The 26,019-nt window shown below is 33.0% G+C and overlaps 3 protein-coding genes across 3 annotated transcripts; all 3 read right to left on the bottom strand.

The window, feature by feature from the left end:
- Positions 1-1,716: 1,716 nt before the first annotated feature.
- Positions 1,717-10,408, bottom strand: LOC148622699 (uncharacterized). The gene is made up of 7 exons (XM_088572761.1): positions 10,221-10,408; positions 9,167-9,280; positions 7,894-7,972; positions 6,990-7,137; positions 2,675-2,759; positions 2,359-2,389; positions 1,717-1,772 (listed from the first exon to the last, which is right to left on the bottom strand). Exons 1-6 carry the CDS (start codon positions 10,332-10,334, stop codon positions 2,378-2,380), a joined length of 552 nt encoding a protein of 183 aa, XP_088428887.1. The 5' UTR covers positions 10,335-10,408; the 3' UTR covers positions 1,717-1,772; positions 2,359-2,377.
- A 2,214-nt stretch (positions 10,409-12,622) lies between these two features.
- On the bottom strand, positions 12,623-15,705 carry LOC148622698 (uncharacterized). The gene is made up of 6 exons (XM_088572760.1): positions 15,560-15,705; positions 14,939-15,049; positions 14,305-14,383; positions 13,857-14,006; positions 13,302-13,402; positions 12,623-12,685 (listed from the first exon to the last, which is right to left on the bottom strand). Exons 1-5 carry the CDS (start codon positions 15,674-15,676, stop codon positions 13,314-13,316), a joined length of 546 nt encoding a protein of 181 aa, XP_088428886.1. The 5' UTR covers positions 15,677-15,705; the 3' UTR covers positions 12,623-12,685; positions 13,302-13,313.
- A 1,354-nt stretch (positions 15,706-17,059) lies between these two features.
- Positions 17,060-25,960, bottom strand: LOC148622697 (uncharacterized). The gene is made up of 7 exons (XM_088574140.1): positions 25,954-25,960; positions 25,692-25,871; positions 21,519-21,617; positions 20,908-21,021; positions 19,059-19,133; positions 17,826-17,883; positions 17,060-17,147 (listed from the first exon to the last, which is right to left on the bottom strand). Exons 1-4 carry the CDS (start codon positions 25,958-25,960, stop codon positions 20,999-21,001), a joined length of 309 nt encoding a protein of 102 aa, XP_088430266.1. The 3' UTR covers positions 17,060-17,147; positions 17,826-17,883; positions 19,059-19,133; positions 20,908-20,998.
- Positions 25,961-26,019: the final 59 nt, after the last annotated feature.

Raw genomic sequence — 26,019 nt, 5'->3', positions numbered from 1 at the left:
TTTTACGATATTGAGACAAGATTACTGTTGGTTATATACTTGCTATGTAATTGAAGATGAAAATGTTATAATAGTTGTCAAAAACCAAAATTAAATTGATCAAGTGAAGAAAGGAATGAATTAATGAAGCAGTAACAATACATAGCTTATTTTTCTTTTGTAATGGTAAATACTTGGATAAATGTAGGAGTCACAACTATAGCTGCTCAATGAGAATTGGTAATCTCCTGAATGAAATCCCCCCTAGTGAAAGTGGTAAAGTAAATATTCAATTTCACAGGTTACTTACTAAACTGATATGTTGGGTTAATTGTATTAGTGTGAAGATACAAATGTTTTAGTACGTGGGCTGAGATAACCCCCCCCGTGCACCACACCCACTCATCAACCAAAATACCATTTTCAGGTACCCTTATACCTCCCATTCAAGAATATTTTTGTCGCCAAAAAATTAACTGAAGCATTTTTGTATTTTTTGGCTGCTTTTTATGCCTCGCTGAGGCAAAAAATAATTTAAAAAGTTTTTCGAACTTCTTCTTTCTACAGAACGAAGACAACAGACATATGTATATATCATCATGTAGCCCAATGTCTCAACTTTACAATGGTGCCAAGAAAATTGCCGTAACACTTACCCCGCCGAAAAGAGGGGTGGCAATTTTTCACCTAACTTGACTAAGAAAAGTTCAAATATTTATTACTTGGGCTCATGTCGAAGCTAAGACACTATGTTAATGAACGTATCACACAAAAGCTTCTTTAAACACGGTAATCAAGAAAAAAAAAAACAATATCGGGTGATGAAGAAGAAATTTCTGTACCGTAACACGTTTCTATATTTTTTCATCGAAAATATTTCTGACAGTTATGTTTAACCAGGTTATTTTAAGTAATATTCATCTCTTGAGAACATTATTTTTTTCTGTCTTCTTATCTTTTTTATTGTTCGGGTTTACCTAGTTTACGAGCCGCCATCCCATGTCGAGTGCGGATTCTCATCCTCATTTCAGCCAAACAAGCAATCAGCAACATTTATTTCCTTGACTGTTACCCATGTAAAGCGACTGGTTCCCCGTGTATAGCTTTCAATCATTTATCCCGGTGTTAAATTAAAATCATATTAATATGCAAACAGGATAGCATTCTTGGAAGATTTGAGAATTCTACAGTTTAAATGATGACTGGAGGTATTTTACAGTCTGTTTTTTTAGGTGAAGAAGCTAAATTGAGACAATTTTAAAATTCCCTTCACACGAATGATTGAATAATCTGCAAAGTTGTACCTCTGGGAACTCTAAAGATTGATCATTAAAGCAACGATTGCTCATACATTGTTATATCGATTAGTTTTCATTGTTTTCAAAGTAATTTTCTTTCACAACCCTCGTGTTTTCTCCAGAATTGACCGTACGACCTGCGTCAAAATCCGAACAGCGTCTGACGACCCGTAGTTTAATCTAGTTAGTAAGAGAGGAATCGAAGGTATGCCGCTGTCCACAGAACAATCTATTTTTATTTAAGCTTGTGTTATCTTACCTGAAATAACTACTCAGAGTAATTAGTACACCATGACGAAGAAACGACTCCTAAGAATGGTGCAAACTATTATATTAAGCTCTGTTGCTTATTACCTTCTGTGATAACACCCACAAAACAAATGAAATGTAAAAGAGTAATCAAGGGAACCAAGATCAATCTGATCAGTAGATCCTTAAATGTATTTTTTCGTTTATTTTGGAAAAAAATGACGCGTTGTGTCCTAAGTTCCCCATCTGGAAAATAGAGAAAAAAAATAATAGCTAACAATCGTCCAAACTCATTATCAATTCACAAAATGCAATGATCATCGAGTACTCAACCTAGATCTTATCGATTGAGTCGTCTTGTATTGACAGTCTTTACACCATATTGGACTTTGTGTAGTTGATAAAATCATAACCATACCCCAAATATCTATATCCTCACATCATGTAGAACTTACCATTACCATTACGTTTCCATAGAACATTTTCCCTCCAATAATTTCCCGTTTGAACGAGTTTTCCCGCCAATTATCTCCCTTTGAAAAGGGCGTTTTAAAAGAAATATTCGAAATTTTACCATTCATTTTTTTGTGTCATTTTTTTAAAATGATTTAAACATTATTTTTTTCATCATTTAAACACTATAAGTTAATTGAAAATGTATATGCCTGCATGATTTTGCAAAATAATAGAAAAAAATGCTCTATGTGATAAGTATTTTCTACCTAGATAGTAGCTTTGCGCATAAAAAAAAATCTTGGTTTGTAGTAAATTCGTTTTTGTATGTAACCTGCTTATAATTATATTATTTTTTTATAGATATTGCTACACTTACCAGAGGACTTCATTTTGATTCACACATTTATCTACAAAGTAATGCTTACGATGTTAGCCATATACATGTATCAGTGACATGTACACGTAGTTAAACCTTCTAAATGTCCCATTACATTAAATACTTAAGTGTTCAGTTTCCTTTCGGCGAATGATGTTTTGGGAAAAAATACAATTCTGATCAGTGCTATCTGAAACACAGACAATGTTTTTTTTTTCTTAAGCGCTCATATCTATTACCGTATTTACTACGAATTAATAAAAATATGTGAGACAGTATTATTAATAAGAGGCATTGAAACTATATAAAATCTTACACAAGATGCTGGAGGTATGAAGTATGATGCATCCATCGCAACTGCTTCAACTCCCGTGTATAGTATTGTTAATCTTAAACCATCTGCAATAATAAAAAATTATCACCTGAAGGATGACTTAAGATAAGCACAGGAAATGCATGAACGTAGCCTACGGTGTTGGTGTCATATTTGGTAATGTCGAAATCGGCAAAATTTCGACGTCTTTTTGTATTGAGACGTACATCGTTCTATAATTGTTACATGTGAGAAGAAGTGTGCCTATTTAATTTTTTTTACAGAAAATAACACACACGACATGTTTTATTATTTAATTATCCGTCCGATTCGATATTAGTTTTTCACACGTTTTGGTCAATTGAAATGATCAGATTACATCCTGATATGGTAAATAGTTTGGGATCAGCCATTTAAAAATGATTTGAAGGAAATTTTATTCTATGAGAAAAATGTTAGAAATTATGAAAACAAATTTCGTGATGCACTAAAAAAAGTAAAACACCCTCACTAAAACAGAAAGCCAACAAACCTACAAGCAAAAAAGTCAGTAACACCTTCCCCCGCCCGGAAATCAAATCGTGGAAGCGTATGAAGTGAATTTATTTCTTTCCTACATGGTTTTATATCTCTAATGTAGATGTATGTTGATATTTCCGAATACATGTACTCGTTTCGGAACTCTAAGGTCTGTTTCTAAACATAAAACATTGCTAAACAATTCGAGAAAACAAAACCTTGACAAAGCTCTCTCATTGAGAAAATCTGGGAGCGAAATCTCCCGTTTTTATTATACGACGAAAAAAACTTGCGGTCATATAATGTTATGGCGCAGTCGTCGTGGTCGGTGGCGACGTCGTTGTCCGCGTCGTCGTGTGGTCTGGAGACACTTTGTTTCCGTGCGATAACTTTAGTTGTGGATGACGAATTGTTATGAAATTTGATATGATTTTACCAACAACTAAGACGATCGTATTTGATTTGGTCCTTGTTTTCCCTGCCGCTTTAGAAAAACGGATTAAAAGGATAAAAATACGTGTTTTATTAACACCCATGTGGATTGTATTTTTTCGATTTTAATTATTCTATTTTCAATGTGTTCTTTATTTTAATTCGGGTAAACAAATGTACAGCAGATTTTATGTATTTTGGACCGTTTTCAAGTTATAGGGGGTCAAATTTGGGCAACGCCTAAAAACATTTTCATAACTTTTTTTTTCGATTTTTTTTATTTCATTGGATTCATCATTAATAATCCTGCCTGCATTTTTCAATCAAATTTCGGATATCTTTTACGGTTTTCGAGATATAAGGGGTCAAAAAAGCCACACCAGAATAAATCTTTTTTTTTGTTTTTGGTCCGATTTGAAAAAAAAAAAATCAAAAAAATATTTTTGCAATATTTGTACAGCTTATTATATCTTATAGCTAAAATAATTGTCAAGAGGTAATTAAGACGATCATAAAATACGTTGATTTTACAATATTTCATCAGCGAATGTGCAAGCGCGTGTCTACACACTTCAAGATACTTTGATGCAGACACGCTGATCCCGATTTCACCACGACATCATTGCATATGAACAGACAGGAGTCCGCGCAAAGGGGGGTACACTTTCGTTTTTCCTGTTTACTTTTCAACATTTCTTTCATTATTTTATCAAATTCCTAAAATCGTATTTATTTTCATTCATTACACCCAAAGTCGTTTTAATTTAATCTAGTATCGTAACTTTTCAATACTTTTTTTTTGTTTTTAAAATTGACGTTAAGAGTTTTTACGTCGGAAAACAGAATATTACTTTGGAAACGTCAAAAATGCGTTTTGTGACATTTTTGTTAGACACGGTTTTACATATATATAACACCCATTTGTTAAGCCAAAGAAAAAAATGAAATGATAAAACCATAGAGGAGGATGAATACATTTAAAAGTATATGAAGAAATCAACTCAACTTCATTTGCCTTTTTGAACAATTCGTTCGAATTTCGCATGATGTACACGTGAATAAAAAAATATACAAATTTTAGATGTTGCGACATTTTGGTTAGACACAGACAAAATGCTGCGTTAAGATACATGTTCAACCAAGTACCATTATTTTAGTTCACTCAAAGCTAACGAAAAAAAAGATTTTGATGAAGACCGGGTAGCACGCAACGTGTCGAAAACGTCAGGAAAAAGACATCGTGACATCACAACATACGTGCGTATTTATCTACTATTAGACAATAAAACTCATTATTTTTTAGAATAAACATGATATTCTGACTACTTTTACAGTCCTTTACGCGTGAATATACTTTGGTAAAAATACTATTTGTTGTTATATTTTACAACCGTAAGCAAGAAAGTAGCCAATGGCCAACGCCGAAAAAATTAAGATTTGTGACATAATTGAAGTACGGACAAAAATGCTGATTGAGCATTTTATATATATTATCATTGGAGTTATTTAATAAATTGTCAATATAGTTAATAAAAGTCCCGTGAACTGCGAACCAATCGAATGACGCTAAGAGTACCATTTTACACACACATAAAAAATACCCACATAGAATTAACCAATTTGATACGGGGCGCCGAATGGGACTCTAGTGGTTTTGTACTCAAAATTCAATTTTGTACAGAGAAAAGTAAATTTTGTTCAACAAAAATGAATTCTGATTAACAAAATTTATAACATACTACAAATTTTCAATTTTGTGTGACAAAATTGAATTTTTCACAAAAGACAATTTTGTGAGACAAAATTGAATTTTGTCACAAAAGTCTATTTTGTATGCAAATTAGTTTAAAGAATCATTTGGATATGCAAATGAATTCTCTCGTGATCACGATTTTGTAAGGTTTCTCAGTGGATATAGTAACAGGTTTCCGATTACTTCGAGCAACGCAGGACGGTAAAGGTCTTTTAAGTGAAATTAAAAAAAATCTTTCAAGTTACATTCTACAGTAAAACAGTTTTAAAATGACTAAAATTGCTATTATACGTTTTCTATTAGATTTGTTTGATAAAACAGTTTTTAAAATACGCGATTTTTCTACTTTCGATTTATTGGGATTTTTCCTGGTGAATCGAGTGATCATTTCCTGACATCTTTCAACTCGGCTATAAAATGCTTTCGCCAGACCTGCTAATCGCAACTAAATTTGTTAAAATTTGACATGATAATTTGTATTAATGTATTTGTCCCAAATTTTGTTGGAAAAAGAAATGAATCGTTAGATTAGCCAAGACAATCATTTTAGAAATATGTTGTGCGGTGAAATTTGTTAATATGTCAAAGTCGGCTTAAGATTATTTTGTTCCACTATCCCTCACGATTTTTTACCAGATACAGATAGATTCCTTACTTCATTCCGATTCTCTATTGATGTATGACACAAGAAATTCGGTTGAGTGGAACAGGTCGGGCGAGATAAAAAACCGACATAGTACGTGTCTAACTTTCGTTTCCCTTTTGTTTACAAATGCTCAAATGATCTACTTTTAGATTCAAGATTAAGTGACACAGTGGGTTATTTAATTACGATATCTGATATTTCTTTCACTTATGTGCTTTATTATAACCGTGCACTTTCGTACCTTATCCACTGTATTGCAGTGAATGCTTTAAGTTTGTAATACACGTGTACATGATGCTGCATATTTTGAATTCATTTGCATATCCAAAGGATTCTGTGAACTAATTTGCATAAAAATTAACTTTTGTAACACAGAATTGAATTTTGTCTCACAAAATTGAATTTTGAGGCACAAAATATACTTTTGTCTCACAAAATTGATTTTGATTACAAAAAGATCAAGTCCCATTCGGCGCCCCGTATTAGAAGACTTATTACAAATCGAAAAAAAGTATATAATTATCTATAGAGAAAAAAATATTATGTTTACTAAGTCTGTCTAGTATGTCAATTATATCATGATATCAAGTAGCACTCCAGCTAAGAATCATGCAAAATGTGATTCATGGGTTAAAAGTCTACATATTTTTATTTTTGATATTTTGTTTGAATTACCATAGAAATAAACATTCAATTTTTCATATAACCTGTGTTTCAAAATTAAGGGAGATAACTCTGTAAATGACACTCACATGCAATAGAATCTATTGGATTTTCGATGTTGATTATTTCCTAAGAGCAGGCAGATTTGAATGAATAATTACACATTTCATAGTATAGACCCATAAAACAAGTTAATTACAAAAATAAAAATATGTAGCCTTTTTTGGGGTGTATCACATTTTTCAGATTTTGCATGATCCTTACAAAGACAGTTACTTAAAATCAATCAAATATTAATTCTAACTCCTGTTGTCTCATAGTACATAGGCACACATCCGTCATCAGCCACGGTAGTGTAAGTCAACCTATTCCCCTCCATATACTGGTATAAAGTTGTCTTCAACGTTGATGAACCAGCTCCAACATACGAACGATGTATAATTCTGGCATCATCTAAAAAATGTTAAGGAGGTAGACCTAGGGTAAGTGACATAACTCATGAAGTCAGTGATATGTTTGTATCATATTCAATTTCACCAAAGTCTATCAAGCTTTCATTTGACACAGAATGAAATCAATCTAAGTTAGTTTCATGCTTACATGACATTGATATAAAATGCTGAATACAAACGTTCCAATGATTTTTAAGAGTGGTGTATCTTATCCTAGGCCTACCTTCTTAAATCCATGTTTCCATTCTGTTATGAATGTTATGCATTACCCTTACTAAGGCCCTATTGATAAATCCATTAACCATTCAAGAAATAATCATATGCAATAGAAAACTATTTCCTCAATTTCACTGACGTTTCATTTTTCAAATTTTGCTTTTTTTAACCAAGTAAATATGTAAATGAACGTTGACTGTTCGACGGAAAGAAGAAAAAATAAAACAAAAACAAAATACAAAAGCAAGAAACAAGAAACAAAACCCTTCCCCTAGAAAAACACAAGGAAAATCAAAACAAAACAAAACTAGAAAAACTGAAGGTTATACCACGCTAACCTATAAAGAAACCATATTGTCAAGATATAAACTTTAATTCGTCAAACAGGCAGTTGAAGTTGATAAAGTTTGAATATGCCTAAGGGATAAATAGCGGCAGAGAAACTCGCATACCATTAACGATCAGATCGATTTGCTTACCCAAACGACCAATGTTTGACGCATATTACTTTAGCAGAGTAGTTTAGTTTCAAGATACTCACCTGGAATACATTCTACTGCTCTTATAGTAACGTTAGAAACATGACATTGTCCATCTCCTCCTACAGTGTATTGCAAGTTCTATCAAAATATATTGACGTATCATGGTTACATTACATAACACTGCTTAAATAATGTATTATGCCATGAAAGTTACATACAATATAGTAATAGGTACAGATGTTTTTTTTAAGTAATAGATTCGTGGAGATTTAATGAAAACTTTGCTACTTATTTTTAAACAACAAAAAAATGGTATCCACCTTTGCTGTACCTGACTTGAAACACATTAAAATTAGATTATGAAATAACTGACGTTTATTATTTTACAACAAACTTGCTATGTGTTGACATTGTGTTATAGTGTTGTTTCTTTTTAACTAAATTCAATTTCCGTTTGACATTTCATGACAACCATTTTGGGAACTATACTATTAAAATAAATATAAAAAATATTATTCTGATTTATTCTAACGTCTCTTTATAATTGTAGAAAATTAACAGCAGAATGATTCTTAACTTACGATTTAAAAAATACTTATATCATAAGCCCCATTCTCATGACCAACTAAGCACACATGCAACTGAATTTGTTTACATTTATTTTAATTTATACACATGGGTGCAAATTCGTTTATGTGAACGCATTTACTCACGTTTGTAAATTTATTTTTGCACATGTGCATATGTATGTGGATGATTATTTTTTCTAGATTTTTTTACAACGGATATCAAAATATGCATACCCCGTTAGTGATAGTAAAAAGAACAGAATGATATGGTGAAACCCAAAAAATGCACAATCGTATAACCCTATTAAGAATAACAAATACCTACGTAGGTCTTCAATAAGTGTAAACACACCTTTAAGTGAGCTATGAAAGGTTCATACGTAATATGATATTACTCAATATAATAATTCTACCCGAGAACAACTTTGGTAAATTTCGGAACAACACCTTAAATATCTAGAATATAAACCATAACGCTTCTTCTTCAGAATAGCTCTTGACAATTCAATGCTTAGATGATTACTGAAGAGTTCATATATGAGAAAATACTACAAAGAACGCTCTTTAAACAAGAAACACAGACCAGATGGGTTTGTCCGAACAGACCAGGTGGGTTTGTCCGAACAGGTAAGTCGAATAGGGCTTTATTTGTTCCACGAACCAGATGGTTTGTTGGGACAGGTAGCATGAACCAGTTTTGTTTGTTTAGAGTTTGCACGAAACATTTGAGTTTGAAGTTTTAGAATGTCTTATCTATACTTACCGATGTATAATTTTGATAAGCAATAACTCTTTCGTCTTGTCCATTTTCTGAAGTCAAAGTTAAATTAGCTACCACCATATTGAGCACACCATCATAAGCAACATTTTCTGAAATCTAGCAAAATATTGTTATGTTACAATGGCAATGATGTGTTCAACCCTTCGGAATTTACTCATTTGCAATGTGATGTGTGCTGATAGCAGTGTAGGATAAACCTTCCTACGCACCTGTTCATATTGTTATTGTTTCAGTGTTTTGGTGTGATGTGTTTGTTTTATATGTGATTGTATACATTTTTTGTCTACATTATATATGTTGATCATCAGTGTTTCTTGTTTCCTTGTTTTAACCAAGGCCTTTGGATTCGGATTGTTCTTCTGTCTGAATGTTTTGGTATTGTTAACTGATATCAATAAATTAAATATTGTTTTCTTCTCTAATACTAAAATAACCCCTAATAATATTTCCCCATTTTAAAATGGGTGTTTACTGCAAGCATTCACCTTCGAAAATCTAAATCAGAACAAACGAAAGAAAGAAAACACTTTTATGAGGTTTGTTTAGTTTATACAGAACTCGGTTCTAAATAAACTTGGTCCAATCAATGTAGATGTTGTTTGATATTTAGTATAGGTGTGCTTAATTTGACAACAAAACAAGTTGTTTTGCTGTTCATCTGCAAAACTTCCAAATAGCGAAAGAAATTACTGAGAGTAGCATCAAAACGATACTTTGTGGCATCATTATGTCACATTAATATTGCAACAACTTGGAAAAATTTTTTTGGGTCTTTTTAACACAAAAAATATGTCGTCAAGTCTTTTAGCTTCGACTAAAAACAGGGCTTGGAATTAGTATAAACGAACCTACCCCTTCCTTGAATAATTAGAAACTATTTCCATTTTGTTTTCTTATGTGAAAAGAATCCGTCCGTAAGTCAAGAATTAAATAATTATCTGAAGTCTATGAACACTATTTTAGATCAGTTTAAAGTTATCCGTACGGTGCATTAACTATACATTAAATACAGACATAAATGCGGTAATGATCTTACCTCTGAATGCGACCTACGATCATTGTAGTCGACATACATGATACTTTTCCATTGTTTTGGAGGACAGCAAGCCGAGGATAATATCGGTAACACTATTAGTATTATGAACTTCATTATGGCTGTGACACGTTAGATCTAAGTATGTTCTGCCTTACTTATGATGTTTATTCATGAATAGGATATTTTACCTCTTAACCTTTATTCCAACATTGCTGATAAGCGAAATTCTAAATAGCCCTTGAACAATTTTGAATGAACAATTTTGTCTTGCTATTTTAGAGAAGATGTTAGCGCTCATCCTCTGATACTGTTGATATTTTAACAATTTATCGAAACTAACTTAACTTTGATTTATCTTCATTCCAAATTTTAATTTCTTCTGTTTTGATTTAGTTCAAAGTGCTCTCATGGCTTATACATGTTCAATTGCAGGGACAATAATTGTTTTTCAACAAAATGTACTCCGCAACTTGCTGACCCATTCACTCACTCTGATGAGACTAATTTTATAGCTGATCTGATTCAAAAGAAGAAACATCTTTTAACTAGATCCTTTGATTCCAGTTTCCGCTGTATTGATGACGTATTGTCTATAAACAATACTAGGATCGGGAGTTTTATACATCGCATCTACCCAAAAAAACTTGAGATAAAGGACACTTCAGGCACTATAAAGGCAGACTCATATCTTGACCTAAACGTAGAGATCGATTGGAAAGGAAAACTCAAGACCAAACATACCACATATGCGATATACATATTCTTATTTCATATTGTCAACTTTCCTGTCAGTTGACAATTCATACGTTATGACGGAGCTTGTCATTACTACGTGGAGTTTTTGTACCGTGCTAGACGTCTAAAAATAAGATTTCTGGAACACTATTATGTTGCTACAAGATTGATGTCATCACTACATACGTTTTATGGTCGTCATCACGAACTCGTTAATCGTTATTGTGTATCCATGTTCATCTGCACCATGAGAACCGATTTGTTCATCGTATAATAGTTTTTTCTTACCTCTTTCGTCTTACCTGACGTGTCATTTTGTGAGCAACTCAGCGTGTGATTCTAGGTGCTCGTGGTCCATTCTCCAAGTTTTAGTGGAGCCCGGGTTACTCATTTATTGTTTTCTTATTTTTACATGCTGTTTTTTGTTAGTTCATGTTCTTTGTTGTGTTTTCCATGTCTAATTTTTATTCTTGGAATATACTCTTTTGATTTCCATTCGAATCTTGGTATCCTTGATTATTTTATTATTCATCGCATCCTAAACATAAAAAAAATTGAAGTGGGATGTTTAGCAATTAGGAATAAAACATAAATATGTTAAAATTATGAAGGAAAATGTTTCCATCTTTGAATTTATAAACTCGAAAATGTGCACAGTTTCTTTTTCCCATCAGTGTAGTTATGATGCATTTTTTAAAAAAAATTAACTTCAGCAAAGGAGCGGGATTTAAGATTATCTATAAGATCTTAAGAGTACATATGCCTTATACAACTGTGTGAGGAAACGGTTGCACGGTATTTTTGTTGTCCTTCATTGCAAACAAAATCTTGCTTAGTTTTAAAGACTGCTTTGTTTGTGTGTTCTTTTATGTAGGTTTGGAATTCAATGCAAGTTAGGTAAAGTCCTCAGACTATAGTCAAAATAAAGGACATATAGTGAGGTAGGATTTCATCCATGTCGAACCGTAATGCGCTTTTATGTATAATTACCCGAATAATATTTGCTTTCTAGTTCTTTTATTATGCGCTTTACATACAAAAAAAACCCAATGCTTTAATCTAATTTGGCAGTGAGTAAAGTTTTCCCCTTAGCTAATATTCACCTGCGTTCTTTGTGATTTTAATTTTATGGTACCAGTTTACTTGTAGCAATTCTATGAACTTTGGACCAAGAGATCTCACTTTTCGGAGATTCTTATTTTGAATAATGTTCAGATCACAACCGAAAGTTGTAGACTTATGGAGATTCGGAACAGTCAGAAGGCTTCTACGCTTGTTTATAGTGAAGACAATTACGGGCAATGGTATTGTTGTAACTGTAGGAGACAACAGTGACAGATTAATTTTCACAATAAGGCGGTATTTCTTTCGTTGCTTATTTTCGGTTCAGAATGTTGCTGATGTTGATGGCATCAATTGAAACATGATATTTGAAAATGGAATGTGAATAATTTTTTTGTCATGAAGGGGCTCCGATTTGAAAGCTTTGAAAAGTCAGAAAGAAACCACATCATAAATAATACTCGTCAATCTGTATTTGGGCATGTTGTACATGTAAGTAAACGATATAGCAACAAATATTTCTGAAAACCAAAGGTTTGAACTACCCATTTACAAATTAGAAATTTAGATCAGCCCAATATTACTAAGTACTGTAATTAAAGAACTCAATTTATTTTTTTTTAATTCCAAGAAAAAAATGAAGTTGTTCATACTGGTCTGTGGGCCTTCTACAATAAAAGAATAAAACCAATTGTGGTGAAACTGATTATTTCTCATACCTTTTCACTAAGCAGAATTGACTGAGTGATCTAGAAAAATCTAATCGATACTGGACATTTTTTCGAAACGGTTTGTCAAGAACAATAGTTTTAATAAGACTTTTATTTGCTATGGTTAAATCAAGTGCTGTTCCGAAATGAATTACTTAGGGTTTGTAAAAAAAATTCGTTTCGATAAGAGTTTCATTGGCTGAAAATTTCATGTCGATCAGTAGAAAAAGTCGTTTACTTTTGCAATTTTATCTAGGAAAGTTACTTACCTAGTCATCATTACTTAAAACTAATAGACATTGCAGAACGTATTTAAATGACAGAATAGGCACAGCACAACTCTAATGAGGATCGAATAAGTTCATATGGACAGCTTTTATTGTACTATTTTTATGATCCCGTCAGTGTGAGCAGACCATGTATTTTTACTCTTGCCTGTCATTCAGTCATTCGTCTTCGAACAGTTTTTAATGTTATTCTTCTTAATTCTTGCATAGGGTTAAAGTTATTTGTTTCTAACATTGCATAAAAATTATTCTTATCAGCATTTTACATTTTGTATTCTATTTTTTACCATAGAAGTCCATTATGAACAAGAAACTGGAAGGGTAAAATACGAAGCATCAGTGGATACGGCTTCCATGCCCATAAATTCTGCTGCTACTTTTATACCATCTGGAAATAAATTCAAACTTTTCGAAAACAAACTGACGACAAGGTAAAAATTGCAATGTATTTGTATATATCATGGTATTATTATGTATATGAACCAAACTTTACTTTCAAGACATTACAATGCTATTTATTTTTTAATTCAAAAGTAGTAAATAGTATAGATATTTGCACAGTACAATTTTGATAAGACAAAGTAATATTAAGTACATTTGTACACTGCTATTACAAAGTTAGTTTTTTATTCATTATTGTTGCATTTCAGAATATTTTACCTAATGCCATCTTTTTATTTTTGAAGTAATTAACATATAATCATTGGTCTTAAGTTTACTTTATTTGATTGTTTGGACCGTAATTGACCTTTCCGACAAGGACAAAGTTCGACCTTGCCGTTTGAAATTGTTACAAGAATAGTTTGATTAAGACTAGTAGAAATGCCAATAACGAATCTCACCTCCTGTCGACTCATAAAATACTGGAATACAACCTTCATCAGTAACCGTGAGGTATGATAGTCTCTTTCCTTCCATATACTGATAGATAGTTGTTTTTACCATAGAGGAACCAGCTCCAATATATGACTGATGCAAAATATTGCTCTCTTCTGAAATTACCCAAAATTTCACCACTGTTCAGTTGAACAATGTTCATGATTTTAAATATGTATTAAAAAATGATTCTAGACAAAATGGAATATATCAGAAAATATTTAGACAACAATTAATGAATTATAACATAAACTATATAACTTAATATGTTAATATCAGAACTATAATCAATTCTGATTCAACGAAAGAAATATCTAGCATATCTTTGTAGTCGTTTAATTGAAATTAGCTTTGGTCCATGGATAAATGAAATCCTATAAGTTTTGTCTAAGATTTTGAAAGGTTTATCATTACTTGGAACACATCCTGGAACTTTTGCAGTGATATTTTCCATCTGGCAATGTCCATCTTCTCCAACAACATACTGTACGCTCTAAACCAAATTGATAAACAAACAAAAAAATAAATAAATAAATAAATAATAATAACAATAAAGGTCTCGAAAGAGTAATCAATGAAACCAAGATTCTAGCGTAGATTAAAGGAATGTAATCCAGCGACATATATATCAAGTTATTTATTTCTGTAAAAAAGAACAGTGGATTTTGGTTTTGAATGAGAAAGAATCATATTTCTGTTTTTTTTCATAAACGTTTTCAGTAGTTTTTTGTCATGAAATAAAGAATAGTACCTTAAGTCAAATGGTACTTTGTCAAAGTTTATATGCATGTAAATTATGTTTTAAGTTCACTTTTAGAGTTACTTAAAATGATTGTAAATCAATATAATAAATTAAAAACAGTATCTAAGTAAACATTCTACGTTTCCATTTCAGTCCTTATTTTGCATAAAAAGGGGCAATCATATCATAATAATCGAACTGATAGGCAAAAACTCTAGGCAATACTCATGATGAATAGGAAAAAAAATTCATAGTAGCATCTTTAAGCATAGGGCGTCCATAAAAGCCATCAATTCAACAACTTACCGCTGTTAAATTTTGGTATACTATTTGTTTTATTTCCTTTCCGTTAATCGTCATTGTCATGTTTGCTACTAAGACATTCATTATACCATCGTAAACAAGTCCCTCCGAAATCTAGAAATGGAGAAGACATATTGGAAATCATTTCATCTCCCTATGGGGTTCACTGCGATACTTTTACATCTGACACAACTTCAATACTGCCTTTATTCCGTACTTATCATCTAAGCAGATGCATATTTACACAAGTATTCACAGAAAAGCTATAAACGCCTTAGATCGAAAATTTCCCAACACTCATGCAAATGTAACAATTTAAGCTTTAATCTATAGGCAAACAAATAAATTGGGGTTCAAAATACGAAGCAAGTGGTCATAAAAATCATAGTGACGCATACAAGTGTTTTTTTTAATAAATTGCATAATGAAAATATCCAAGGTCTACATAATGCTCAAATCTTTCGACTTCAATATTTCATATAATCGACAAGCATGTAAACAATTGGAACAAACAAATACGCGTGACAAATGACATACTTTCAAACCATTAAAATGCACTTTTAAAGAGGCAATGTCATAAAAATCTTCATGAATCATATCATTGCCATTTACTTGCTCTCTTACCTCTATATGTTCTCTTTGAGTGTTGTAGTCTGCAAATGCAATACCCCTCCATTGTTTGGGGGGACAGCATGCCAGTGTAACAAGTGGTATAGCAGCAAGTAAAATAATTTTCATCATAGCGACAAAGTTTTAATCAAACATAAAATAATCACCTAAACATCACGGTTATAAACCCTGATTGTGACGTATGGAACAGTTGTTGCTCTCATGAATGCCGTGATGATAAGGCATCTTTTACTTAAAGATTTAAGTTGACATTATGTGTCGTTTATCTATAGTGACCTTATCTTTATGTCCCTTGTTTTAATTGGGGTAATTTTGTGGAATGAACTAAGCAAATATTTAAACAAAATTGGGCTATTTCAAATACTTTTTATACTACCGCAAATAAATGTTCTGTCGTACATGTATAATGGTATTACCGTGTCTTCGTTGTTGTTTTATCATTTTTATTTTTGGTGCAATCTTGAAAATTTTCTTTTATCAAATTCCTTATGTGTTTTCTATCATATTAAACATCTCTTACGTTTCTTTCTTTGCCCCCTCTCGCCTTTCGCGAAATCAGGGGAGTGTATAATTCAGCTTTCCGTCCGTCCCTCCGAAATTGGTTTCCGGGCATTACTTTTGAACGCCCCATAGACCTTTGTCAAACCTAAACAGTTGAAGGCTTATGAGGTTAAAAAGACACCTCTTGATTTGGGGGTCAGTAGGTCAAATGTCAGGTCACATATACTTAATGAAATAATATTTTGGGGCTGAAAATTGGTTTCCAGAGCATAATTTTTTAATGACTCCATAGACTTCATCAAACTTGCACAGTTGAAAGTTTATAATGTAAGCGGGGAGTATAGAATTCGGCTTCCCGCCCTGTTGTCATCAGTTTCCGGGACATAGCTTTTGTGGCAATACACTTTTCGTTTTTTTTTTACTTATATTCGATGAAATATCATTTTTGTTGCGAGGCAGGGGACTTACAGTATTGCTCTTTATTTATAGTGATCGAAGGCAAATGTCTTGGATAAGCAAGTGTAAGTCCATATGCTTAAGTGTGACAAAAACTAATATTGTTTCAACACTTGACCTAAACTGAACAGGACAGATTTATTTGACTTTATACAAACTTTTTTGTTTGACGATTATTTTTAAAAAAATGGATGACGGTCATGTTCTTCTTTTGATTAAAGGAATTGCATTCTCCCCAAAAGTTTGGATAAGGCAAAAAGTATTATTTAGGTTAAGTAGAAATGGAAATTATTTCCTTTTTTCAAAGACATTTTTCAATGAGCCAATGCAGACACAATTTTCAATTTAACGGTGCCAAAATTGCGATAATAAGGCACAAAAATAAAATATGTTGGGTAGCAGGAATCAGATATATGCTATTTTTCCACCGAAGCAATTATAAATAAGATTTAGAGTAAAGAAATTAAACTGAAGAATAATATATGCATAAGGTGGTTAAAAATGAAAAACAAAACCATGAAAACTTTGAGTGAATTTTATTGATCGAATAAAAATATATGAAGTTTTTTGTAGTATATACAAGAAACAGTTTTTATTGTTCCGTTTCTAGGTCCTTCTTCACTTTCTGTAAAAGATTCACAAATGACATACAACTAATTTTAACATCAGTCAAACTATTAACACGACTAATGAAGATTATTATAATACTACAACACTGAGTACAGTGAAAAAATTGAGTATACACTCAGTATACACTGTCGTTGTTATCTGGCTTGATATGGTAAAGACGATGGTATTTCAGCTGTCTGTCTTAAAACGCCAAAACGAAATCGGCATGAGATTTTCTCTAGGATAAAGAACATAATGGGAGGGGGGCGGTCAGCGCGCTGTAAAACCTAGATTAAACCACCATTTCGTTTGAAGTGCCTGTACCAAGTCAGAACCATTGCAGTACCATCTGCTCCGGTGGTGAAATATTAGTTGTTAGTCGATTGAATATATCATTGATCTCTTATTGTCTCAACTCATGGAAAGGTGATAACACATTTTTGTTATGGAAATTTGCATGGTAAACAAGATAATTTCTTGTAAATATACTAAAAGTAAACAAATAACTTAAAAGATTAAATAATTTCATTTCAAATGATAACTATAAAAATAGACCGACTACATTACAGCCAGTTGAAATTTATGGAAACAATAACAGAACACCTGTGTGATCTTTGGACCTAGATTTGTACTGAAATTGGAACGAGTCTATTTCAACTAGCAGTAAAAGTTAGATTAATTAACAAATTATTACCTTGACGGCCATCTTATTTATATAATCTTTGTTTCATACCATTGTTCTTCATCATTTTCTGATAAAGATATCAAATAAATATGGTCAAGTGTATTGGTAAATTGGTAAATTAATTGAAGACATCAATTCAGCAACAAACAACGTTTTCATTGTAGATCAACATGCAAGTAAGTATGAGATCTTTAAATTTCTGGTTTATAGGCAAAATAAATGTATACATTAACCTGTGGAAGTATAACTTGCTGTATTAAGATAATATTTATCTGATGAAATAAGCAAATATAATAGAAACTTTAAGTAGTCCTGTGTATTTTGTTAATTGTTCACAATGTTTACATTGGACTCCGTACTCCTTTGCATCATAATTTCGTATGAGTTATTGTGTATTGTGTTATATTCATTCTCTTGGGATAGGGAAGGGTTTAGGTCCAATCAAACAAGTTCAACCTCGCCGAATCATTTGCATCTACCCAAACTCATGAACCTCTCTGTTAATCATTTGTGAGTTCATACTGTGATGCACATTTCTCTTATTATTTTTTCGCCCCGTGCAGGTCCGGGTGTTAAAAGAATAGGCCTGCAGCAGCGCTAAACTTGTCGTAGAAGGCGACTAAATAGTGCCAGGGGCAAGGGCGCTCTGCTCACAGAGCAACTGGGATGTGTGCCCCAGGTGGTGAAATGGGGTACCCCTGTCGTGTAACATGCTAGGGTTGTCAGGCTATAATACGGAAAACCTTACCCCAAACCATAGTGGTGGACCGTGTTGGGAAAGATGCTACGTTCCTCGCACGTTAAAGAACCCTACGGTGGTATTCTCCCGGAGTAGGAACCATAGGGCTCCGCCACAGGAGGCTAAATTGCCCGACCCTACCCACCTTTCCCTATTTTCAGTGGCAATCAAAATTTGTCGACCCCATTGTCCTTGTGTCCCATCCCTTTTTCATTTCATCATCATTTCATGTTCATTTTATCATCACTTTCATGTTCATCGTCTGAATATAGCTGAAATATTGTTGCTCGGACGTTAAACCCCAACAAACAAACAAACAAATTTATTATTTTTTCAAAGAATATTTATCAATTCCGTTGCTAGTCGCAGAAAGACTCCAGAACCGTTGTCTATCTGTTGTATATTTGACAAATTAACTTTTCTACCTTCTTATCTACTGTAAAAAAATTATTGATACGATTTCAAAACTATATACCAAAACCTTTTACAAATGCAGTACTTACGCATGAATCTGGCAATTCATACATCCACAGAGTCTGCTTCTATATTCAAATACTGTATTGACATTCTCACACTCTCTGTAACAAAGAAATGGAATTTATGATACACTCTACAAGTAGAATTCCTGCAAATATAATAATGTTACAGTCAAATACATGAAAAAAAAATACTCAAGATGGTTAGTGGCGTGAATAAAGGGGGTATTGGGTTTCGATTTAGTGACAAATGTTTTTAAAAAATGAGCCCCTTTATACAAATGTTATTTATTTGTTGGTAGCTTAAAGAGATTAAACAACATGTATTTCAGAATACTGCCTGTAGTTAAGATGAACCGCAAATATCAAATTAAGTGTACTAAAACTGCTTGCATTTATGAAACGTAGAAAAATGAAAAACTTTCTAACAAAAACCCTATTGAAGGATAATTAAGCATTAAATCATATTCATGAATAACCCGTCATTTCATTTGGAATAATTATAATGTAACTCGGGCATCTTCTTCGGTGTTTTGAATGAAATTGATGTTATGCGCCAAAAGTATGTAGTCGCATTATTAGTTTTATCGCTGAACAAAAGTAGTCACAAAAATAGATGTAAATTGAAATGAAAAAAGGATGCAAAAGGCTGAAGAAAGATAAACAGAATAATAGTTACTTTCGATTTAAAAGCTAACAGTTTCACGAGGAATATTTTAAACGAAACTACATGGTTTTTATTACTCTATATGTAACATAGTTTCATTTAGTTCATTTATTGCCAATGTTTTCACCTCCAACGGTATCAGTTCCTGTGCTGGTATAGAATACCGGGATACATCCATCATCCGCTACTGTTAGATATGAAATGAATACATCCGTCGATATCTGATTTATGGATGTCTTCATCATAGCGGACCCCGTTCCAATATACGATTGGTGGAAAAGCTTGGAATTATCCTTATAATCAGACACAGAGAAAACAGCAATTTAAGTCACAACTATAACTTCCCTCTTGCAAATTTGTATTTTAAGTGCACTATGACAATAGCATGCCCTTTTGTTATTCTAAATGTTAACTGTGGCACTATAAATCACATATTGTAATTTCGTATTACAAGTTAGCTTTAACAATTTACAAATCTACTTGTAATTCTATAAAGATTGGAATGGTATATTTTTCTTGTTTTTGTTCGTGATTTAATGACGAACAATTCTTACTGAATTTGATACCGTTACTAAAAACAATTTACTTTGCACACATGGGTTTGCTCACCCGCATTTGATAGTGAGAGCAAGCCCTTGTGTTTTGGATAAAAAGTTTTACCTGGTACACATGTTAACTCTGGTATTGTTATGTTGCCAACACTACAATTTCTACCATTTACAACAAACTGCATGCTCTAAAGTTTTATAAAACGAATTTATCTATAAATTGTTATTAATAAATTTAAATACTGTCTTTAAAACGGTTTAATTGTAGTATTGGAACACTAAAATCGGACTGGATGTATATTAATTAACAGCATCGTAAAAAAATAGGCTAAATCCAGTCCCAATGCAAAAATTCGAAATATTTTATAATCAATACTTTTAAAATGACTATCAGATGTAGATAAAATTAAAGGCATTCGAGAGAGGTTATTTAAAAACTAATTAACAGTACATAAGAAAATAAAAACCAAACTAGTAAATGCACAATATTTATGCAGACGATATTTCAATTTATTCTAAAATTTCATAAGACAAATATTTTTCTTTTTTTTCAAGACCTAGAATCATAACTGAACTCTAAAGTGTTCGGTCCGAACGCAAAGAGGTGAGTAAAACTTTATGTACAAGAACCGTACGAGTTTTGTCATCTACAAAGCCTTACTGTATTGTACATTAAGTAAAGTTGTTGGTTGAAAACCGGTCCACCATTGGCGCTTATTGATTCGTTGGCAATAAACATCTGACGTGTGGCATCATATGCAACTCCTTAAGAGATCTAGTAATACAAATACAGAAGTACCAAATCATATAATACAGCTTTTGATATGATGTATTTTTTCAAGGAGTAACCTCCCATCAAATATATTATTTACATTTAAATTTATAATCTTTAGTGCATTGTCTTTGTTTTATTATTCGTGAGTGTAAATTCTAGTTTAATGAAAATATTATATTGGTCAAAATGTCACACATAAAGCTTAAGAATATTGATTTTCTGGCATTTGTTTTCAAAATGTTAGAGACTCTAAATCACAGAATAATAACGAAATGTTAAACTAACAGCATTTAATTGCAGAAGTAAATTTCAATCTGTTAAAATTCTTTTTAGTTATGATGTTAATGATTTGTTCAAATAATGGTTACGTTTTCAAATTGATATGAATCAATTTTAATTTGCATATAAATGGTTATAATATTTGTTAAAATATGTATCTCTAGGTGAAAGCGAATAAGATAAACCGATACGTGTTCATTGTTATGATAATGTCTTACAGTAAGTTAGTTGGTAACCCTTTCCATTGGGTGTCTGTACAGCATAATCCACATAATTTAATCCCTGCCATTGGTTTGGAGGACAACAAGCAAGTAAAACTGTTGGTAAAATTAAAGCATCTAAATATATCAGCATTTTGCACTTTGATCAATGGAGCACCACTAGAGATCTGAATAAAAGTTCTGAATTTCATCGGTTCTTTATATGCCATTCCAAATAAAATTTCCCATAATGTAACCTGATAAAACTTCAAAACCGGATCGGTCAGTCGGGTCATAAGTGAAGCTATTACCAAGGACAAATGACCAAAGCTCTTCACATAGATAATACATTTATATTTCCTAAAGTACACTTGACACTAAGCTGAGCCTAGCCTAATCACAATTATGTTCCAGTTTGCTATTAAAACAAGCATTTTAACAACGGTCTATATATAAATGATTTATTTTCATTTATCCCTGTCTCTCCCTCAAATTTAGAGGGTTTAATGGTTTTAGTTGGATACTATATGTTTTATCCTAAATGGTGAACTATATGTTCCAAGAGTAACCAAGGGAACCAGGTTTCTAGCGGAAATCAAAATAATGTAATCCAGGTACAAAGACCAGACATGAAAAACAGACACACACAAAAAGGAATATAAAGTAACTAAAATAATACATGCAAAGTAACAAAAGTAAATGAGCTACTCGGACTCCAATAAAAACTGGGAGCATGGATCAGGTGCACTGGTAGGATAAGCGTCCTCTGCTTTTCTAGAAACACCCACCGAGATGCTAATAAAAAGTCAAATCCGGGGTAGACGAAAGAGGAAAGGAAACTATGACACGTTGAACAAATTAGTTTTCATGGTGCAGATGGATACATCGCAACGATCTACGAGTTCATGATGACGACCTTAAATCTTCTGTAGTGATGACTGCACAACATAACTCTATTTAGATATGTGAAAATTCTTACATCGATATTTTGAACAATTTTAAGTAGAAATGTAGTGAATCTGAGTTTTGTGTTTAATGGATTAGGGCATTGGTATAAGAGTAACGACAGTTGAGACTAAACACAAAATCAAACGACCACATCTAAACGAAGAATGGCAGTCGTATAAATAACAAACACAAACACAATTAGTGCTGCAGACGGTTGAGGACTTTGCGAACTTTAATGGGCCTAGAGGGTATACGCTATATCATATGTCAATGGAAAGATAAATCAATGTAGTTTTTGAATATCATTTTTTTTCTACCTGAGTAGTCTATTTTGCATTAATAAGAGCAAGTGTCATACGGATCCACACTGTGAAAAGGAGGGGTGCCAGACGGGGTTCCTCGGATAAGGGCGTGTGTGTGCTAGGATATTATTCACCATTTTTTGTCAATTTTACACATGAAAGTGACATATTTTCCAATAATAAAGCGGTGCCAACCACATCCACCCCATCTGGATCCGCCTCTGCTCTGAATGGATTATACTAAACGAGTTGATAAAAACAAACCAGATTCCCTGTAAAAATTCAAACCAAAGAAGTTCAGATTTTTTTACCACTCAAAAAGACTCCAGTTTTAGTAGCGGTACGAATAGGACACAATGTTAACATAGTTAGGATATTAGTTCAAAGGGAACATCATTGTCCAGGCCGTGGACGGATCAAGAATATTAGAAAAAGAGAGGGGCTCTGATCAAGACGTTTATAAACAGGGGATACAATCTATCATTTTCTATATTTAATGTCTACAAGTTGTTATAAACTTACTTTTTTGCGGCATAAACATACAAGTACAGAGCAGTTGTAGTAAGTGGCTTGTGTGCATTGAATTTTATGTTACTTCTAATTTTGACAAGGTAGAAAAGTTGTTTTGAACATTTACAATGTCATAATTTTAATTTTCGGGCAGCACGTCACGTCTGTCTGCTTCACACAAAGAATACATAAGTGAGCCACTTTATGCTTCACTTCTCGAATTCTGATTTGTAATAATCTAAAGACCAATTAATATTAAACTGAATATTGTATCACAACTCTAAAAGCATCTTTGCTAGCCAAGGGTTGCGGTCTCGTCCCCTCCTTCACGCAATGGAAGGGGCAGGTCCGTAACCCTTGCCTAGCAAAGATGCTGTAAATTCTTGGAATCGGAAATAAGCCACTCATAACTTGGAAACTTTTCATTGGTCTATATGATAGTGAAGGCCGATTTTAATTGAAATTATCCATTTACAAAAAAAAAACCCAGATATTTGTAACGTTCTCTTTTTCACCGTCATATACTAGATGACTTTTAAGCAATGTGAGAGTTTCCCCTCCTTCGTTTAAATGCGGAATAACATCATTTATGTAAGAACAGATCGACGGGCGCTTCAGGAAAAACAGAGAAAATGCGTTAAAATTGATATTCTACCAATGAACCTGGTCCAAACCCCCAGTTTTTTTTTATCAAGCCTGGATTGCTCATTAATTCTTCAAGTCTGTATATATTATTCTTATGACTATTTTTGTATTTTTGGACTTTGCCTTGACCATGGATATTCTGTTCTTCATTCCAATTTCCTCAAAACGAACATTGGTGAGCGCTAAATTATTGAACAACAAAAAATATGTCCTATCTATTTGCTTAAAAGCACTTAAAGTGTTGATGATGTAAAAAAATAAGTTACTTTGGATAATAGTTATGCTTTGCTGTTGTACCGACAGTTCGGAAACAAAACAGGTTGTCCAGGAAATGATTCCGTATTTTACAATTTTAGTATAATATTAGTATGATTTCCCGCCATATTTCTGGTTCCCTGCTAATTCAGGGTACAGAACGACATAAATAAAATGGCAGGTTTTTTAAAAGGAATTTTTGAGTAATAAAAAAAATAATCTAAAAAAAAACTGCAAACAGGCTGAGGTGAATTTGAGTATTGGAGCAATTTGTTCTGTGATTTTAAAATAGTCAACTTTTGTCGGAAAAAGTTCCTTTTTGCATTTTTGAAATTCTATACATGTGATCTTTACATGTTACTTCTTTCCGAATATATACAATAAACGATTTCACATAAATTACTGATCAAAGTGTATTGGGGTCGATTGATCTTGAACTCATCCGCTAGTTATGCAAAATAACAGAAAACTACATTGATTTATCTTTCCATTGACATATGATATACCCTCTAGGCCCATTAAACTCGAAAACTAAAGCACTTTTTGTTACGTGTCCGCAGCACTAAATAAGGAAACAAAACAAGAGACACACTGAAAAGGAGATGCTAATTAATTAATTTGACCCCATTTTAAACTGTGACTTATAACAGTAGAAAATTGTTTTTTCTATCCTCGAAGAACTGAGGGACTGTACTCGTTATATTTCCTATGATTTAAATCACGGTAGATGTTTGGCAATATCTTATTTTTCTATTCTAATGGATATCTCTGTTTATAAAATGACCATGTTAATTATCTATCACCGGCTATGACCTTCAATGTTTGTTGGGGTTTAACGTCCGAGCAGCAATATTTCAGCTATATTCAGACGATGAACATGATATGGATGATAAAATGAACATGAAATGATGAAATGAAAAAGGAATGGTACACAAGGGCAATGGGGTCGACAAATTTTGATTGTCACTGGAAATAGGGAGAGGTGGGTTGGGTCGGGCAATTTTGCCTCCTGTGGCGGAGCCCTAAGGTTCCTACTCCGGGAGAATACCACAGTAGGGTTCTTTAACGTGCGAGGAACGTGGCATCTTTCCCAACACGGTGCACCACTATGGTTTGCGGTCAGGTTTTCCGTATTATAGCCTGACAACCCCAGCATGTAACACGCCAGGGGTACCCCATTCCACCACCTGGGGCACACATCCCAGTTGCTCTGTGGGCAAAGCGCCCTTGCCCCCGGCTAGGGCTCTGAGCACTATTTAGTCGGCTTTTACGACAAGCTTAGCGCTGCTGCAGGTCTATTCTTTTAACACCCGGACCTGCACGAGGCGCTATGACCTTCAACAACCAGGGCGGTGAATGTCTTGCTGAAATGCTGAAATCAGCCACACGAGCTCATTCCTGACTAAAATGTAGTTTCAGCAGCATATCTTTTTGGTAATTTCGTATAAAGTTTCAGTTGGTATTCTGTATGAGGTTAACCGTTGTGTTAAATCATGGTTTCTTTTGCATTTTCAATCATTTATTTTCTTACTTGATGACTTAATATACAATGGAGGAATTGGTTTCCATTTGTTAACAACAGGCGGATTAGTTTCTATCTTTTGACTTTTCTTCACACCAGTCATTGGACAAACATCAGTCAAATCCTCACCAGAAACTCTGGTTGATATTGCAGCTAACCTCTGGATCAATGACAAACTCTGGTTCTGGTCTGGAAATATACAATTGTATTTTTAATGATAAAAAGGTGAACGCCTTGGTCCTGACCGAAACATACTTATATTATTTCAAACTACACATGACGCATGACATTACGAAAGTGTATTTGACCAAATTAATAAGGTGAAAAATTAGTATTA

Source organism: Perna viridis, chromosome 3 (assembly GCF_037379345.1).
Source record: "Perna viridis isolate PV_CMFRI_1.1 ecotype Kerala chromosome 3, ASM3737934v1, whole genome shotgun sequence".
Lineage (NCBI taxonomy): Eukaryota > Metazoa > Mollusca > Bivalvia > Mytilida > Mytilidae > Perna > Perna viridis.
This window is presented reverse-complemented; position numbering and strand designations above follow the sequence as displayed.

What these genes read in the sequence shown, in the direction of transcription:
- LOC148622699 (XM_088572761.1), bottom strand. Translation starts at nt 10,334, where the DNA reads ATGAAGTTCATAATACTAATAGTGTTACCGATATTATCCTCGGCTTGC. An exon ending in ATCGTAGGTCGCATTCAGAG is followed by an intron (nt 9,281 to 10,220) that starts GTAAGATCATTA and finishes ATATTTTGCTAG; the next exon opens with ATTTCAGAAAATGTTGCTTA. An exon ending in AGCAGTAGAATGTATTCCAG is followed by an intron (nt 7,138 to 7,893) that starts GTGAGTATCTTG and finishes AACATTTTTTAG; the next exon opens with ATGATGCCAGAATTATACAT.
- LOC148622698 (XM_088572760.1), bottom strand. Translation starts at nt 15,676, where the DNA reads ATGATGAAAATTATTTTACTTGCTGCTATACCACTTGTTACACTGGCA. An exon ending in CTCAAAGAGAACATATAGAG is followed by an intron (nt 15,050 to 15,559) that starts GTAAGAGAGCAA and finishes CTCCATTTCTAG; the next exon opens with ATTTCGGAGGGACTTGTTTA. An exon ending in TATACCAAAATTTAACAGCG is followed by an intron (nt 14,384 to 14,938) that starts GTAAGTTGTTGA and finishes AATTTGGTTTAG; the next exon opens with AGCGTACAGTATGTTGTTGG.
- LOC148622697 (XM_088574140.1), bottom strand. An exon ending in ATTGTATATTAAGTCATCAA is followed by an intron (nt 21,618 to 25,691) that starts GTAAGAAAATAA and finishes TTTTACCAACAG; the next exon opens with TTTTACTTGCTTGTTGTCCT. An exon ending in GGGTTACCAACTAACTTACT is followed by an intron (nt 21,022 to 21,518) that starts GTAAGACATTAT and finishes TTGTATTACTAG; the next exon opens with ATCTCTTAAGGAGTTGCATA.